We start from the raw sequence: 19,431 nt of genomic DNA on the forward strand, positions 1-19,431 counted from the left end.
ACTGCTCCCCCTCTGCTCCCAGTTCCCAGCCCTGTCCCCCGGCCTCCGCTCAGCAGTGACCTCTGTTCAAGCTCACACACACACAGCCGTGTGCTAACTTATCCTCCCACCTCAGGACCTTTGTACTTGCTGTTCTGTCTACCCGGAAGGTTCTTTCTCAGGTATTTGTTTTGCTTCCCTCTTTCATGCGGGCCTCTGTAAATGTCAACTCCTTAGAGAAACTTCCTTGACCACCTGACCTAAAGTGGAGTCCCGCACCCTGATACCTTATCTGCTGCTTCGGTGTTATCTTCCTTTATCAGACTTTCTCGTACTTGACATTATAATAAACATTTGACACTCCACAGCCAGAGTTTTGCATCTGTGGGATTGGTTGAATCCACGAACATGGAACCCACAACAGATTTGGAGGGTCAGCTTACTATGCCATTTTATATAAGGAACTTGAGCATCTGCAGATTTTGGAACCCCTGGAGGTACTGGAACAAACCCCAGTGGCTACTGAGGGAGGACTGTATTTTGCATTTGGTTATTGTCTCTCTCCCCCACTGGAATGTAAACTCCTTGAAGGCAGGCTTGGTGCACTGTATATGTTGCAGTATCCTCAGTACCTAGAATATGCCTGGAACATGGTGGGCACTTAATATTGTTGATTGCACACGGACATACTATAGGGCCCATTTTCAGACTTCCCATGAGAAGAGGTCTGTTGGATTGTCCAGTATTTAGTGCATCTGTTGGGTAAGATGCTTGGCCAACCTGCCCCGCTACCTGCTAGGCAGCTCTTTTTTTTTTTTTTTTTTTTTGCGGTATGTGGGCCTCTCACTGTTGTGGTCTCTCCAGTTGTGGAGCACAGGCTCCGGACGCGCAGGCTCAGCGGCCATGGCTCACAGGCCCAGCCGCTCCGCGGCATGTGGGATCCTCCTGGACTGGGGCACGAACCCGTGTCCCCTGCATCAGCAGGCGGACTCTCAACCACTGCGCCACCAGGGAAGCCCTAGGCAGCTCTTAGGTCAGGTGCTCGTCCCTAGTAAGTCCAGCCAGTAGTGGTCAGGTCAGTGAGGTCATGTGGTCTTCTTCTATAGTTATCCCTTTCTTCCCACTTGAATGGCCTGGTTTCTCCAAAAGGTTTACATTTCAACTCTTGTTTCAGGAGAAAAATTTTGTCAGGTTCCCATGCTGTGGAACAGTTGCTTCCTAAGGGTCTGGAGGAATGATAGGAAGCAGTGTTTTGGCTTTCTGGACCTTCTTTATGGCCCCTTGCCGTGTCATTCTGGCTCATACATTTGTGTGTTTTCTCTTCCTATTTGTTCTTCTCCAGTTCTTGAGTTTAGTCTGTCCTTTCTCCTCCATTTTCCTTTCTTGCCCCTCCTTTCTCTTTTTCTTTTCTCTCAGCTGCCATCTTGCTTTGCTTTGTATCATTCCAGAGCTTGCTTAGCTTGAATTATTGTCTCTGAGAAAGATTTCAGTTTACCTGCTTTGTGTACTGTTTGTTCCTTTGTGCCGTATACGTGGAGAGAGGTAAGAAAGAGAATGGGGCCCAAACATTCTTTCCTTCATCCTTTTATTTAACCTGTATTTGAAAACCTACTTTGTGTAAGACACTGTGCCAGGTTCTGGGCTACCTCAGTAAACAAAAGGTCCTTAGTTGGGGAGACAAAGAGACTGTGTATTTATTTCTCATTCATTCATTCACTCATTCAACAAATACTTATTGAGACTGGAATATAGTGGTTGGCAAAAGCAAAATTTCTTCCTCTCATGGACCTCATTGCATTTTGGTAAGACAGACATACATTAATTAGACAGTTACACAAATGAATGTTAAATTACACCTGTGTTGAGTCCTATCAAGGAGGACACCATAGTGCAAGACTGTATATTGGGGGAATTTGTTCTGGGAACAGCTTCCTTGAGGAAGTGAAGAATGAACTGAGATCAGTAAGACTTAACTACGCAAAAACAGCAGGGAAGGGGAAATAGCAGGATACAGAAGTCTGGTGCTGAGAAGGGGCTTCTGGAGCATTTGAGGAAGTGGGAGTGTAGAGAGCAGGTGGGGGGAGGCCAGATGAGGCTGACGAGGCAGCCTGGGATCAGATCCAGCAGGACTTTGTAGGTCCTGTTAAGGACTTTGGTTCTTATTCTTTGAGCAATGAGATGCCTTTGAAGTGTGGTAAACAGGAGAAAGGAGGAGAAAAGTATTTTTAAAATCTTTATTTTTCAAACACTAGTCTGAATTCTGTGGAGAACAAATGCACTTGAGCATAGGTGTGAGTGACGGTAAGGAGGTGGGAACAGCAGTTGGGAGGCTGTAGTGGCAGCCTAGAGGAGAGGTGAGAGGTTCAGGGTTAGCAAGGGCTTTAACTTTCCAAACCTACCCTCACTTCCTGTTAAATGTATTTATTTATCCAAAAACATTGTTTTTGAAGTTGACTTACCCCAAAAGACACAGATGCAACAAAACTTAAATTCATTCAAATGAGAAATGAAGGATGATTGAAATAAAAAGGAGTATGAGTAGAATTATACCAGAGAGTATAGGATAAAGATAATGACTGAAATCATGTATAAAACTTAGCTCTGAGCTCCTGGAAGCCTAGGCAGAAAAGGAAATAGTACAGGTCACGTGATTGTTCAACAAAAAGAAGCATGCTAGTTAAGCAAGGGAAATAATCTTTTCCTTATAAACATTTAAAGTACTTTATTAAGAAGTAAAATTAACCTGGATAGGTCCAGATTATTGAAGCCCAAAACCTCAGCTCTTGAGATTATTGCATTAATCCATTTTTGGTGGTAGTTATTTCAAAAAGTAAACATTTCAGAAATATTCAGAGCTAAACTACATACATGGATTTCTTATTTGATGCCTTGTTACAGAGGGGAAGCACAAAGCGAAGAGAAAGTAGAGAAAGACAGACCAGATAAGATGCTCATAATGCACCCTATGGGCGCGAAGTAAACCCATAATGTACTTTCTTGAGGACCTTCCCATTTGCTTTCCCAGATAATTTTGTGGTGCCTGCTTCTGTCCCCATTTCATTTGTGTCTGTAAATACTTCTTCATGGAAGGCATCCCTCCTGCCTTGCAAGATGCATAGTCAGGGACAAAGAATGCCATGCACAGAAGTGGCATTCTTATTTCTCAGTTGTTCACATTCCAGCCAGTGAAAACCTCCTTCCAGAATCAAGAATCTCAAAAACAAAATCACTTCTCATTTTAATGAAGTCATCCAGAGTTCCCAGCGACTCTCCTTGTGAGTTCTCTGCCCCTGGGGCTTCTTCTCCACGCATTCCTTCCTAGCCCTGTACTTGGCCAGCAGCTTCAGTTACACTGCCTACTCTCCCGGTAAAATGTTAGGCCCAAAGGCGCAGGAGGGTCCCAGGAGAGCCAGAGACAGCAGTACAGTAGGGAGCAAGAAGTCAGATAAGTCCAGGTTGTTGGCATCCAAGGCCTCAGCTCTTGAGATAATGGACATAATCCATTTTTGGTAGTAGGTCACGTTGGTGTAGACCCCAGGAAAAGAAAGACCACATCCTGTTCCCCAGCTTGACAATCCTATCTGGATCCATATACCATCAATATGACATGACGGAGGCCCTCCAGAATCGCCCTAAGGAAGAGATAAAGATCACGAGCCTAGTGAAGAAGGCCCATGAAGAGGAGTGTGGTCACAGGGGTGGAGGTTCCTTCGAATGGGGCAGTGGAGCCCATGGAGCTGTAAAAATCCGGAGGGAGCTGGACTTCCCACTGACATGGAAATTTAGAATCATAGAATCTGAAATTGGCAGAGACCTTAGCTAAATATATCAGTAGTTTCAAACTTCTCATCTCTGATTGAAAAGAAATAAATATGATGAGTTTTTCACTAAATTCATTCAGTTGAATGAACTGTCCTTATTTTTCTATTTTTAGGTCCTTTTTTAGTGTTAAGATAATGCTCTCTTATATAAAATGGTGGTGACAGTAGTTGGTGATGTATCTCTCAATCTTGCTATTATTTTGGTAACAGCTTTATTGAGATATAATTCACATACCGTACAATTCACCCATTTAAAGTTCAGTTTTAGTATATTCACAGTGTTGCTCAACCATTACCACAACCCATTTTTGTCACCCCCCAAAAAAAACTCCATACCCTTTAGCAGTCACCCTCATTTCCTCCCATTCCTTCCAGGCCTAGGCCAGCCAGTTACCTACTTTCTGCCTCTGTGAATTTGCATATTATGGATATTTTGTATAAATGAAACTATATATGACCTTTTATGTCTGGCCTCTTCCACTTAGCATACTGTTTTCAAGGTTCATCCATGTTATGTCAGTAGCATGTGTAAGTACTCCATTCCTTTTTATGGCTAAATAATATTCCATTTTATTGACATACCACATTTTGTTATCTAGTCATCGGTTGATGGTCAGTTGGGTTGTTTTCACTTTTTGGCTATTATAAATAATGCTGCAATGAATATTCATGTACAAATTTTTATATGGATGTATTTTCCATTTCTCTTGGGTGTGTACTTAGGAGTGGAATTCCTGGATCATATGGTAAGTCCATACTTAACCTTTTGAGGTTTTCCAGAGTGGCTGCACCATTTTACATTCTCACTAGGTATGTGAATGTTCCCATTTCTCCACATTCCTTGCCAACTCTTGTTATTATCTGTCTTGATTATAGCCATCCTCCTGGGTGTGAAGTTGTGTCTCATTGTTGTTTGATTTGTAAATAATGAATATACAGACAGGAAATTTTTGCAGAGATATAGAAAAATGCGTGTGAGTGGGGCGGGAGGGAGGGAAGGAGGAAGTAAAACCCAAATGGTCATTCTAGAACTAAAAAATAAAATATCTGAGATAAAAATTTCACTAGATGAACTTAACAGTAAAATGTAGATGGCAGGAGAAAGAAGCAATGATTCTGAATATAGATTAAACTATCCAATTTGAAAAACAGAAAAAGGTAAAAATAAAATATCAGGGACTTGTGTGAAAATATCAAAAGTTGTAACTTACAAATTTTCAGTTTCACCCAGAAGGGGAAAAGAGAGAAATAAGGCAGAATAATAGTTGAAGAAATTATGAATGAAAATTTCCCAAGTTTTGATGAAAGGTAAAAGAGTAGATTAAAAAAACAAGTCAGTGAATCTCAAATAGGATAAAGACAAAGACAATCACACCTAGGACATGACATTCAAACTTCTAACAATCACATATGAAGGACAGTGTATTGAAAGCCACCAGAACAAAACACATCACACCCAGTGGAGGAAGACACAAATGATTGCTGAATTTTCATCAGACAGTTATGATCAGGAGACAATGGAATGACATCTTTTAAGTGTACAATGAAATGTTTCTTCAGAAAATTAAAAAGTTGGCACTTCTATGTCAACCTCTTAATATATTTATAAAAACATATGAGACTGTGAAAATCGAAGCACCAGTGGTTAGCATTGCTCTAGATCAGTAGTTGAAGAGATTAAATTAATAGATAAAGGTTAAGTGACTTATCCAGGTTAACACAGAATTATCGTCGGAATATTTGTCTCCTGATTCCCAATTCACTGTTGTTTACAGATGGGCAAACCTGGATCCAAATTAAGATCTCATGTTAAAATAATTTCAAGAGCAAACCCTGACCTGGCAAGTATCCTTTCTTTTCTCAAGATCACCAGTACAAATCGTGCTTTCCTGGATGACAGGCTCTGTTTGTGGTAGTAGGTAACCCACCGGGTTGTAGATTATTTCTCAATGCTGGTGTTCAGTGATGGGTATTTCTGCTTCTTGGAGGATGGTAGGGTAGTCAGAATATGTAGAGATAAATAGGAGTGAAAGGAAAAGCAGCCTGGAAAGGTGCAGGGACAACATTCAGTCATGATATGCAGACATCTCTGAATGGGAATCCAAAAGCAGAACACAGTCACTTTCCAATCATGTTGGCTAATGGAAGAGTTTTTTTGGTACAGTTAATCTAAAACAATGGATAATACAAAATTCTGTTTGTTTGGGGCTTTTCTAATGTGCCACGTGGGGCATTCCTAACGTTCTAAATAAAGAGAAGTGCTGATACATTTTGATTAAGTAAAGACGTGAGTATTCAACAGTATTCTAAAACTTTTTCCTTTCTAATTTTTCTGCTCCCAGATCATTTCCTGTCTTTACTTTATCCTGGGAAAGAGTGACACAACACAACACTTTAAAAACAGATTTAGGGCTTCCCTGGTGGCGCAGTGGTTGAGAGTCCGCCTGCCAATGCAGGGGACACGGGTTCGTGCCCCGGTCCGGGAAGATCCCACATGCTGCGGAGCGGCTGGGCCCGTGAGCCATGGCCGCTGAGCCTGAGCTCCGCAACGGGAAAGGCCACAATAGTGAGAGGCCCGCTTACCGCAAAAAAAAAAAAAAAAAAAAAAAAAAAAACATTTAAAGTACTAGACTCTTTCCAGCCTTACATCAGGCTTGTTAACCTCTGTTTCAGAGGGGTAATTGTGTGTTTAGATTGTTAGTATTAAAAAATAAATTAAATAAATAAATTGTTAGTATCTTTTCTTGCTGCTATAGCTAGACTCTAGGCAGGATATAAGAGTAAATAAACATATAAATAAGCAAACATTTTATTTGAAGACTTTTAGATAGTGTCTGGTTTTGTTGAAAATATTTGCCGTAGTAATGAAATGCCTAGAATATGAATACTCTAGAATGGGTACAAGAAGGTGATGTATAAAACAGCCCCTTTCTCTTCCCATTCTCACCTTCATCTTCTGCTTTTCCCCATCCAGTCACCCAGCAAGAGTCTGGAATTGTCCACTGCTTTTTGACACTGGACAAGCAAATAGGCAGGATGGAAGAACTGTAGGTGACTCGAGAACAGCCTCAACAAGGCAGTGTCTGCCGTGGTACCGTGGTGTTTGGGATGGATGACAATTTGGAACACGATACTTCACGCCTGTATTTGAATGGCCTATGTCAATTGATCCCAGCCACACAGTATATAAGAAAGGAATCCAGCGCCTAAGGGGAAGAGAAAGAGGAGAATAAAAGTGGAGCATGCTTTTGTGCTACAGCTGGGTCAGAACAAGCTGCCTGTGTGTAGCACTAAGTCTTTAGGTAAGAAAGGAGAGTAACAGACTTGGAATTAACCAGGCTGCTTCCAACTTGGCATAGGGTTGGTTTGTCTTCTTTTCTCCTTCCCTCACTCCCTGATCACTCTTTCTTTTGTTGTCTGCTGTTTCTGTGGTCTCCTTTTATATGATTATGGCCAGAGTTTTTCCTGTATTTTTTCCCTGGTTCTCTTATTCACTTCTACTATTCTCCATGGTTTCAGCCATAGCCTATATGCTTAACAGTCATTGTTGTTTTATTTTCACTTTCGAGTTCTGAGCACTAGACCTTCATTTCTAAATTTAAAAATTAAAGCAAAATATAACCACCAAAGTTCATATATATATATGATATATATGTAATTTAAATGTTCAGTAGTTTGATCAGATTTATAAAATAAATAAATAACAGAAGTTCTCTGCCCTACTGCCCTCAATTCATGCTATCCAAAGGCAATCACTTTCAACTCTTAGCTCTTTCTTTTAGCATTTTCCCTAGTGTTTTCAAGAAACCCTATATATTGCCATTAATATTTTTCTTTCAGTTTTAGAATATTGTATTCCTCCTGTAGAAGGTGAGGATTGACCCAACAATTACTGCCAACTCCGCACTTCCTTTTCACCATCCTCCTCATCTAATATAACTTTCTGTTAGTTGAGTATTTAGTATGTATGTTCTTGTGACTGTGAAAACATTATTCACTCTGAGGCCATATTGAGTACCATAATGCGATTTCTTGTAAAATTTTGTTCTTCTCCTGGAATTAATAATGTGGTCTCACTTGTTTGTTTTTTTTAGTTTTCTATGTACCTATCACTGACTCATTATTTGTTCCCCAAACTGTCTGCCAGAAGTGTAAATCTCTCAATATGTTGACACCTGTTAGGCTTTTTATCAATACTATCCTTTTTTTAAAATTAATTAATTAATTTTTTTGGCTGCATTGGGTCTTCGTTGCTGCGCACGGGCTTTCTCTAGTTGCAGTGGCCAGGGTCTACTCTTTGTTGCGGTGCGCAGGCTTCTTTTTATTCTGTATATCTTCTTTGGAGAAATGTCTATTTAGGTCTTCTGCCCATTTTTGGATGGGGTTGTTTGTTTTTTTGTTATTGAGCTGCATGAGCTGCTTGTAAATTTTGGAGATTAATCCTTTGTCAGTTGCTTCATTTGCAAATGTTTTCTCCCATTCTGAGGGTTGTCTTTTGGTCTTGATTATGGTTTCCTTAAAAATATGGAACGCTTCACGAATTTGCGTGTCATCCTTGCACAGGGGCCATGCTAATCTTCTCTGTATCGTTCTAATTTTAGTATATGTGCTGCCGAAGCGAGCACCACAGGCTTCTTATTGCAGTGGCTTCTCTTGTTGCAGAGCTTGGGCTCTAGGTGTGTAGGCTTCAATAGTTGTGGCCCACGGGCTCAGTAGTTGTGGCTTGCGGGCTCTAGAGCGCAGGCTCAGTAGTTGTGGTGCTTGGGCTTAGTTGCTCTGCGGCATGTAGGATCTTCTTGGACCAGGGCTCGAACCCGTGTGCCCTGCATTGGCAGGCGGATTCTTAACCACTGCGCCACCAGGGAAGTCTTTTTTTTTTTCTAAGACCTCTGCCCTCTAACTCCAACCTTGGTACTTTTCTTTATGATTTTCTTGAGGGTTTTCTTCTGCGTTTTATTCTGTTTTTTCTGGATCCCATGTTTTCCTGTCCCCACTCCACCCTTTATTTTGGGGAAGCGCATTCTCCTATGGCTTCCTGAGAAAATATGCGTGAGGGGTAATATTTTTTCTGCTTTGTATATGTGAAAATGTCTTATTTCTATCCCACACTTGATTGATCATTTGTAAATATGAGCAGAACTCTAAGTTGGAATTCTCTCAGCATTTTGAAGTTATTACTCTCTTTTCTTTGAGCTTTCAGTTTGTTATTGAAAAGTCCTGTCGTTTTGATTTCTGTATATATGTCATCTCCTGTGGCATAACAAGTTACCACAGAGCTTAGAGGCTTAGAACAGCAAACATTTCACGGTTTCTGTGGATCAGGATCTGGGTGCCTCTGACCAGGCAGCACTCAGGGTGGACTGCAGTGTCATCTCAAGGCCCGACTCAGGAGGGTCTGTCACGTCTTCATTAGCTGTTGGCTGGAGACATCAGTTTTACATGTGCCTCTCTCTACAGCTTACTCACCACATGGTACCTTACTTCTCTCAGAGATTGTGTTTGTGACCCAAAGCAGCTTAAGACAGAATTCCCTGACTGGTGTTTAGGAAGTGATGTGGTGAAAAGTAAGCAGTTTCTAATATAGTGACTATTTTCATCATTTTTTTTTCTACCTCTATGCCCCGTCCCTAGTCCAAGATGACCTAGGTTTCCTTCTGCCTGTTCATCTTGGCACTTTCCTTAGTCTGTTGGTTCATTCTTGGGTTCATTCAGATATTTATCAAGAACCTCTCTGTGTGCTAGGTGCCAGCTAGGACTCACCTGTGTAGGCGGTGTGCTGCTGTCAGTATCCACCTGTCACTGATGAGGGAACCTCTACAGACGTGGGACTCGCCCAAGTACGGGCTGACCTGCCAAGGCCAGTGCTCACCACACACAATACGGCTCGAGTGTACAGGTCATCTGCACACTAGAGAAGGAGGAAAGAGAGGAATATGGGAATCTGGTTGTGCTGTTCTTCTGATCCCCATCTTATCATCTCCAAACTCCCATCCATTCCTGGGACCTGAGTCCTCCTGAGCCTCCATACTCCATCCTCTTCCAGTTCCAAACCCAGCAGTTTTGGGCCCAAGGGGAGACCACTCACCTTACTGCAGAGATTTCCTTTGGAAAGAAAAGGATAGGCAAGACCTTAAAACAAATACAGCACATCATTAATATATAACAACACCTCTTATATCCAGATTCACTGAATAGAGAGGCTTTCTACCTACTTAAATTTCTCAGATTGGTGTTAAAGGCCAACTTTTTTTTTTTTTTTTTGCGGTACGCGGGCCTCTCACTGTTGTGGCCTCTCCCGTTGCGGAGCACAGGCTCCGGACGCGCAGGCTCAGCGGCCATGGCTCACGGGCCCAGCCGCTCCGCGGCATGTGGGATCTTCCCGGACCGGAGCTCGAACCCATGTCCCCTGCATCGGCAGGCGGACTCTCAACCACTGTGCCACCAGGGAAGCCCTCCTCCATACATTTTTAATGGTTTTTGTTTTATGCATCCTATGTTTTTTGTGTGTGTGGTTTATCCATTCATTCTGGTTATGTGTCCACCACTCGCTGCGCTTTTTATCATTATATGATGACCCTCTAGGTACTTTTCACCTTAATTTTTTCCTGAAATTAATATTGCAATTTTGTCCTGTTCATTTAATCAGAGAAAAGATTCCTTTTTCATATCACAGTTGATATTCCAATTAATTTATTGTATTCACAGGCAATTTTAACTATTTAATCAACTCACTTAAATATAGCTTTTAAGAGTCAGACCTCAATTTGAGATTTGCCTTCAGGTCATGTTTGGAGTAAAGATCATCTTTTTGCAAAGTTACTAAAGGTCTGAACAGGTCTTTCTGTTGATTTACCAAACGAACAAAATTTGACCAGACACTCCTTTCCCTCTGAGGGTCCTGTGGTTGTCCTAGACCTTTGGACGTTTTTAATATCCCTGGACAAATCTGTGGTCACTGAAAACTCTTTACATATTAACTAGGTCATTCAGACGATCTTTTTTCCCTTTTGCTTAAATGTTTTGTGAAAATATATTTTTGGTTCTAATTTAGTTGGAAATAAACTTTATTGTAACTAAGACATAAGCTCCTTACTATTAAAATTGGAAGTAAAAGGAAAGAATTAAATAGCTATCTTGCTTTTCTTGTCCAGACTGTAGTTCAGGGTAACAAAATGGGCTTAGTTGATGAGGGAAGAATTTCAGCTAATAAATTCTTACTGGTTGGAAAGTGATAGAATTTGAAAGCAATACTTACAGCTCTTTATGAGATAATTGATTCAGGGGATGATTCTCAGTAGTTGCAAGTTTTAGATGAAACAGCTCAGGCTGTTACTATTTGAATGATCTGTTCCATCTTAACATCATGAAAAGTGGGATCAGGCAGACATGAGCCTCCCGATGTGACGTAACGTGAAGGAATATCCAATGAAGTTTTCTTGTCAAAAAAGTGAAACCTGAATCTCTAAAGCTACTTCCACTTATAGCAAATACAAGGGATGAAGGAGTAAGTTAAATTACAAGGCCAAGGAAGTTAACAGTCACATCCAGAATGTGGGACATTTTATAAAACAACTAACACTGGTTTCTATAACGAGTCAATGGTATGAGGGTACAAAGGGAGGGAAACTCCTCTAGGTGAAAAGAAACATAAGAGTCATAAGTGTGTGTGGCCCCTGTTTGGATCCTGATTTAGCAAATCAACCCTAAGAGACATTTTGATACAAGCAAGGAAATTTGATAATTAACTGGGTCTTAGATGTTATGAAGGAAGTATTGTTAATCTTGATGGGTGTAATAATGATACTGAGTTATGTAAGAAAATGTCCATTTTTAAAGAGACAGTTGGAACCTATGAGTCCTTTCTAAATCTAAGCTAAACTCTTCTATCATATTGGAGAAATCGTCTTTGGTTTTCAGCCCACAGAGCTATGCTGTCGTTTTTATGGGGAAGACTGCATGACCTTAGGCAAGTCACCTTTCCACTAGGGCCTGTGTTTTCCCGTTGTACCATGAAGGCACTGGAATCAGCTGATGATCTCAAAAGTGTCTTTGCAGATGTAACATTGAATTTTGACTTCCTTATCTATTTACCTGTATTTACTTATCTTTATCTATTACCTCCATTACTCCTCTGCAAATATTTCATTATTGTTGGTTTAGCAATCAAGAAATGTGTCGGGTCTTCCATTTTAATGCTCCCTTGCTTCTTCTAAGGTAAGGAAGTACCGAGGAGTTTGAAGTGAGAGAGCAGGTGCTTGATATCCACTCTAGAGATTTTACTGAAGACAGCCCTTGTCGCTTTCTGCCTTCTCTTCATGCCCTGTCTCGAGGTCCTAGAGTCTCTGTTCCCAGATCATTACCCTGTTATCATTAACGTTATCTTTAAATACCTCTACCGTACACAATAACTGTTGGTTTGGGAAGTGGCCATGTGGTGGTGTTGGTAAGAGCTTTATTGCTTGCCATGTGACTGTTGCCTAGTTACAACCTTTTCATCTCAGCAAAATGGGAATAATAATACCTCACAAGTTTTTGGTAGGAATTAAATGAGATAGAGGGCAAGTACCTAGCTTGCGTTTAGGCTATTTAAGCGCAAACTAATAAATAGTAGCCACTGTTTTTATTATTGTTTTTGTTGAACTAATATCCTAGTTTTAAGTACTAACTTAATTCTGGGCAAACAGGTCATCTTGGTGGTGGCTTAGATTGATGTGAATGGTGCCTGTAGACCAGGATTTCTCAGCCTTGGCACTGTTGACGTTTGGGGCCAGATGATTCTTTCTTGTGGGGGGCTGTCCTGTGCATTGGGGGACGTTATGCACATCTCTGGCCTTAACCTGCTGGATGCCAGGAGTACCACCCATCCCTAGTGGTGACAACCAAAAATGTCTTCAGACATTGTCAAGTGTCCCCTGGGGTTGGGGTGGGGAGCAGAATCACCCTTGGTTGAGAACCACTGCTGTAGAGTAAGGATGCCACTTCAGGGTGCAGTCTTCTCTTGAGCACCCTGAAAATAAAACAGGGACGACAGTAGAATTGCAAGTCTTGTAGATTTTGTTTTGTTTTGTTTTCTTGGCCACAGCTTGCGACCTGCAGGATCTTAGTTCCTGCAAGCCAGGGATCAAACCTGCGCCCCCTGCAGTGTCATCTTAACTACTGGACCACCAGGGAAGTCCCCCAATTTTGTAGCTTTTTATCTGAAGTTCTAAGAAGGGCAAATGGATTCCATTGTCCCTTTTCTAATTCAATCCATCAGATCAATCTGTTATATTGATCTGAAAATGAATAATTGAAAATGAATAAATCTCTTTATAAAATGAGTAAATGTCTTTATAAAATTCTCCTAAAGAATAACTAATTTCTCACTGATTCCACTTACACAAGGTACCTAGAATAGTCTAGTCAAATTCATGGAGTCAGAAAGTACACTGGTAGGGCTTCCCTGGTGGCACAGTGGTTGAGAGTCCGCCTGCCGATGCAGGGGACACGAGTTCATGCCCCGGTCCGGGAAGATCCCACATGCCACGGAGCGGCTGGGCCCGTGAGCCATGGCCACTGAGCCTGCGCGTCCGGAGCCTGTGCTCCGCAACGGGAGAGGCCACAACAGTGAGAGGCCCATGTACCGCAAAAAAAAAAAGAAAAAAAAAAAGAAAGAAAGTACACTGTTAGATGCCAGGGGTGGGGAGGGGGAATGGGGAGTTAGTGTTTAATGGGGACAGAGTTTCAGTTTAGGAAGGTGAAAAATTCGGGAGACGGATGATGGAGAGAGTTGCACAACAAGGTGAATGTACTCAGTGCCACTGAATTGTACAGTTAAATATGGTTAAAAGAGTGTGTTTTCTATTATGTGACTTTTACCACAATAAAAAAACATTAAAAAGAAAAGCATAATTGATTTCTCTAGCACATGTGTAGCAGCAACAGACGCCTATGCCCTCTATTAAAAGATTCAGTTTGGTCTTCGTTCTTGAACTTGGACAGGAAACTTTTAGTCCAGCTGTGGTTCCACTAACCAGTATGTCCTAGAACTAGTCCGTATACCTGGCCTCCGTTATGTCAGGGCCAAGGCCTGGACAGCCTTTGAGAGACGGCCTTCTTCCTCCTGTTGCTCTCCACCTCGTTGTCCAGTCTACGGTTTCCCTCCCCTGCACTCCCCTCCTCCACAGGGACTGATCCTGCTCGGAACTCCATCCTGCTTGCCTTGGGCCCTACTGCCCTTTAACTAGTTCCCCTCTGCAAGAGTTGGTCCTGTTCTTTTGACCACTAAAATAAAATGTTTGTATGTTTATTCACTTATACTAAATGAATTCTTCCTTTCTGTTTTGACAGCTAGCCTTCTACAGTCTATTGCTCTCATTTTGTTATTTAGAAAATAAGATTTGATACTTTGTTTGCGACACTCTAATAGATGCTGTTAGAAGAGCAAGAAGATGACTAGGACAGCAGTTTCTCTTTCTCAAGGTTGTTCTTATCTATTCAGAAGAAGTAAAGCTGTGTGCGCTCAAATAATTACAGATGGAGACTGGAGTATAATAAGAGGTACAAATAACTAGAACCAAAGGGCAGATGTTATTTTGGCATTGCATAAGGAAGACCTTTATTAGAGCTTTCTAACAGTAAATGGAGGTAACTTGGTATAGTGGAAAGAGCCAAATCTTTTGAGTCAGACAGTCCAGGGTAAATCTGTTTAATCGAATATTAGCTGTGTGATCTTAGGCAAGTCACTTAACCTCTCTGATCCTCAGTTGTTTTTTTGTGTGTGTTTTCATTTGTAAAAGTGGAATAAGTAATACCTTCTTGAGTTGTTAGGACAAAATAAGATGATTTTTAAGTGGCCCGCATAGTAACTGATAGAAGGCATAAGTAAGTACAAGTTCCTGCCATAGTTAGAGGTAAGATAAAGATGGCATGACCTGCAGAGAATCCACTTTAGCAGGCAGCATGACTAGGCTGAAGTCATCCCTTAGCTTTTTAGCTTCTGAAGTTCTTGTCAGAGCACCTAGAAGAGATCAAATTCGAGAGACTAACTCACTAAAATTTAAGAGACTTGTATATGAACCAGAATGTTGATTTGCAAAGAGGACTATTCATTTTTATCATTTGGAATTTGCATTTTCCCAGCCAGGGCACACCTTCTCGATATTGAGTAGGGAAACCAAATTAGTAGGTGGGTGGTGGTTTGATGAAGAGTCTTCGGATCAGAACAAGTGGAAGTGGCAAATCACTCACTAGGAGGAAATATCCCTTCTTCACAAAAACTGAGTGAAACAGTGCTTCTCCATAACAGAGCATGTTTTTCTAAATAGATACAAAGTTTATATTCATCAGACTCAAGAGTCTCTCTTCCTTTACAGCCTAGGGTCTGATGAACACAGAGTTGTCTGGCTTGTGCTTTCTTAGATTCCATGCTGACCATTCCCTTTCCTAATGACGTTTTTCTTCAGTTTAGTGCCCAATACTGTTGATTACACTTAAGCATTCTCAGGTATGATCTTGTTCCTGGTGTGCTATTTTGAGATTATACCCAAATCTCCAAGTTTAGCTTACTCCTAAGACACGTAAGACCTGTATTTACTGAAATTTTGGGCATCCTTTCTACAGAAAACCATCTCCTTCCATCTCACCCATTTTGCGTATATTTTACTTACTAAGTTTCAGTTTTAGAGGATTCTGGTGGGCAAGTGGTGGGACAGTGCCATGTAGTAAAAATAGTTCCCTTTCCTCCATTACCAAAAGTTAGTTAGTTAGTTAGATAGTTTTCCAGTTCTATGATATTAAGAAGCGTAAGATCATCGTGTCTGTGAAACAAGCAAACATGCCTTGAGCTGAGAGTTGTACCAAATAACTTGTAAGGTACCTTCCAACTATTTTATTTTATGATTCTAAAACCTGCTGTTATCTCTTTGTTGGATTTCTTGGCTTTAGTATCTAGATCCATCCTCTTCGCTCACATTCTTTTATCGTTTTTTACTTATTTAGCATCTCACATGTTTAATAGGTTTATCTCTTCTTTTGCCGAAGCATTGGCACAGTGTCAATTATGCCTTGCTTCCAATTCTGTAGTGTTGCCATCTAAAAAAAATCTGAGAAGATCTTGTTAACATGAACAGTGTTCCTTTGAGAATAAATTGTAATCAATCTTTGAATCCTGCTTATACTTTGTATAATTTTTGCATTTGGAAAATTAATTTTTTTCAAAGTTCTTACTATTTTCTTTGTATGTGCGGAAAGCTTTTTAATGGCCCAGATTTAATTTCCTTATTTTTATGTAATTATCTTATCTTCGCAGTTATTAATGAAAATTTTCATTCTCAAACAGTGATTTTATTGGTATTTAATGAAATTTGAGCAAGGGATGATCATTTTGCTGCTGTTCATTCCACCATCTTGCCCAAACTCCTTCTAATCATTTTTCACTATTATTTGTTGAGTAATACAGAACATCCTGTATTATTTTAATCAGTATCTTATGAAATCCATAAATTAACTCACTGCTGGCCAGGGTCAGATCCCATGTTCCTAACTACTCTTTGTATACGTATACCACAGGCCCAGGAAAAGGATGGGGATAAAGCAGCCATACGTTTCTTATATGAGACATGTTCTTGGACCCCTCTCTGGTCACAGGATATTGCAAGTTGGATATCTCTCTAATAAACACCTTCCCTAACCCCAGTGCACCTCTGAGCACAACCATGAAGTGCTCTTAGTGGGTGGGTGAACAGGAGACTCCGAAGGCATTCTCCCTGAAAACCTCAATTTAAACCCGCCCCCATGCCTCTCCTTAATCTGTGACCACTAAACACAGTCAGTTTTCGCCTCCCAGCTCCTTAATCCAGACCCTTCCCTTATTGCATTTACAGAATGCAGCCTTTGAGATGTCCTCAGTGATTCTTATCAGCTCACTTCTGAAGAATAGAATACAATAGAAGTAATGAGATGTCCGTTTTGAGTTATAGAGAGACTATAGCTTCCATTTGGGGTATTCTCTCTTGCTTTATCTTGTATCACTCATCCTGGGTGAAGCCAGCTGCCCTGAGACAGCCCTGCAGAGAGGCCCGTGTGAGTGAGCTTGAAGCAAGAAGTCCTTTCCATTTGAGCTTGGAGGTGACTGTAGTTTACAGCAGCAGCCTCTTGAAAGACCCTGAGCCGGAACTACCTGGCTAGGCCCTCCCTGATTACTGACCCACAGACACCAAGAGATAGTAAACATTTGCTATCTTCAGCCGTTATGTTTTGGGGTAATTTGTTATACAGCAATAGATAGCCAATACACTGCCCTAGGCTCCTTTTGCCTGGTGTGCTTCAACTGAAACCTTGTAATCTTCTGAGTCCCTGCTTTTTCTTCAGAACCCGGTCTAGTCCCGGACTGGGTGATTTTCATCTTGACTTCAGCCAAGGGCAAACTAGTTAACCTCTCCGTACCCTAGCTACTTCTTCCTTAGAATGTGATGAATTGGTTGGGTCAGGTGATTTCCAGATCCCTTTCAGCCCTAAAGTTCTTTGCTTCTGTATTTCCCCAGACCCTGACTCCAGTTTCATAAAAAAATAAGTGAATATGAGAAGTAATAGTTAGAACCAACCAAACTTTATTCATGCCGGGGACCTTGCTTCCCAGGTTGACCTACAGGAGACAAGGCAGCAAGCAGACTGGGCTCCTGGGGGCTGCACCCAGTGGTAGCAGAACTGCATCTGTCTTGCTGAAGCTTCGGAACCGCTCCTCAAAATCCTCAACTTCTAGAATTTCCACTTTCTCCGTCATTCTTAATTGCCACTTCACCTTGGCCATACTGACCTCATCCAATTAGGGTAGCCCTGGGAAAATGAGAGGCAGAAGCACAACAGGGAAGAGCCCGGAGAAGTCCGGCCTGAGGTCAGCGTGTGAGATGGCTGACTTCTCAATCCAAGACTTGCAGAAACTGATGTTTGTAAATACTCCAGGCTCATTGGTTCTGATGCAGTTTGATTCCCAGCTCACCACTCCTGCCAGGACCCAGAAATCCTCCACTTTACACATCAGGGGATCTCCTCTACTGCCCTGGGGGAGAGAGGAAAGATGGCTGGGCCATGCACGGGGCAAAGGGAGAGACTCCAGTAATTCAGCCAAGAGCAGTGGAGTTAGGGCCTGTCCAGACACTCCTGGTTTCACGCAAGGACCCCGAAGCTACGAGACATGGAGGAAGCACACTGGGGAATGGAAGGGCTCTGAAAGGTGCCTATAGAATGGATTCTTACTATGCACTGATCTGTCTGACCCACTGGGAGCCTGGAGCAGATCATGGCTTCACTGATGGGCTCAACTCCATGCAACAAGCTTTCTTTCTGTAGCGGTTGTTGCATGTCTGGAGATCATTGAGGGGCACTTTTAGCTCCTTCAGCGTATAAGATGGTTTCATAGCTGTAAGGGCAAAAAGAGTCAAAGTTGTCTTAAAAAATTAGGAAGCAACTTTCAGCTATGGAAATAGCTTTCATGCCTTTGATTTTCAGGGATAGCTCTGATTTCAAGTTTCTGCCCCCATAACAGGCAGCATTCTGATTTCTGGTTTGGCAAATGGTCTAAAGGCTGAGTTCCCTGGGTCTGAACAGGACTGATGGCAGTTGCTCCTGCTGTACCACAAAAAACAGAAGAATCTTCTGATTCAGAAAAACCTAAAATCATGAAAGATGTAGTATTAAGTTGTTTGGCTTTGGAATATATTTTTATATTCCATAGAACATAAGAAGGTGGATCTAATAGATTAAGAAGAATCAAGACTATTGAGGGCTTCCCTGGTGGCACAGTCGTGAAGAATCTACCTGCCAATGCAGGAGACACGGGTTCGAGCCCTGGTCTGGGAAGACTCCACATGCCGTGGAGCAACTAAGCCCGTGCGCCACAACTACTGAAGCCCACGTGGCTAGAGCCCGTGCTCTATAACAAGAGAAGCCACTGCAATGAGAAGCCTGTGCACCACAATGAAGAGTACCCCCTGCTCGCTGCAACTAGAGAAAGTCTGTATGCAGCAATGAAGACCCAAGGCAGCCAAAAATAAAAATAAATAAAAATTTTTAAAAAAGGACTATTGATACATGTAGCCCTACTCTCCTAGTCTGACTTGGGACCTGCTGAGCACTCTTAACTTTCCTGGATCCATCTTTGTGTCTGCTTCCCCCTACCCACCTACCCGCACACACTCTACCCAGGTGCCGAAGGAGAACTGACAACTCTCCTTAAATTCATTGCCCTGTCCTTTTCACTTTTAAGGTCTTAGTAGTATTGTGAAACAAGAGCAGAAGCAGATGTAGATAAGCAAAGCAATTACAGCAGCAGAAGTATGAAGGAGGCAGAGGAAACCTGGAGGTTGAGGAAAACTGAAGTCTGCAGTACCTCGGATTAATTTCCGGAGAGCGGGAGTGCACCACGTCTGGTGCCAGGAGTGGGATAGAGAGTAGGGGGAGGGACTGTCAGTGGAGGAAACAGAGCTCAGAAAGTCTACTTATCCTCACCTTGGGATATCCCAGAATTGCCCCATCCAGTCACCCAGCAGGAGGTTGAGTTCTTCAGCTGGACTGCCGATGATGGGAGGCAGATGGGCAGGACAGCGGGGCCTGAGGAAAGCAGGTGGGCCAGTTCTGCCACAGCAATGGCGCT

General features: G+C 41.9%; 1 protein-coding gene and 1 non-coding gene across 2 annotated transcripts; both read right to left on the minus strand.

The window, feature by feature from the left end:
* Positions 1–3,226: 3,226 nt before the first annotated feature.
* PRSS48 (serine protease 48) lies at positions 3,227–17,562 on the minus strand. Its single transcript, XM_024764046.1, is given in 10 exon segments — positions 3,227–3,294; positions 3,297–3,345; positions 3,348–3,611; positions 5,639–5,808; positions 6,745–6,863; positions 6,865–6,930; positions 6,932–7,006; positions 9,561–9,664; positions 14,714–14,799; positions 17,472–17,562. Coding segments are annotated over 10 exon segments (1,092 nt in total).
* Positions 8,319–8,425, minus strand: LOC112412386 (U6 spliceosomal RNA). The gene has a single exon (XR_003005790.1). It is a non-coding gene; the product is annotated as a U6 spliceosomal RNA (small nuclear RNA).
* Positions 17,563–19,431: the final 1,869 nt, after the last annotated feature.

Source organism: Neophocaena asiaeorientalis, unplaced genomic scaffold (assembly GCF_003031525.2).
Source record: "Neophocaena asiaeorientalis asiaeorientalis breed wild unplaced genomic scaffold, Neophocaena_asiaeorientalis_V1.1 scaffold594, whole genome shotgun sequence".
In the NCBI taxonomy this organism is placed as follows: domain Eukaryota; kingdom Metazoa; phylum Chordata; class Mammalia; order Artiodactyla; family Phocoenidae; genus Neophocaena; species Neophocaena asiaeorientalis.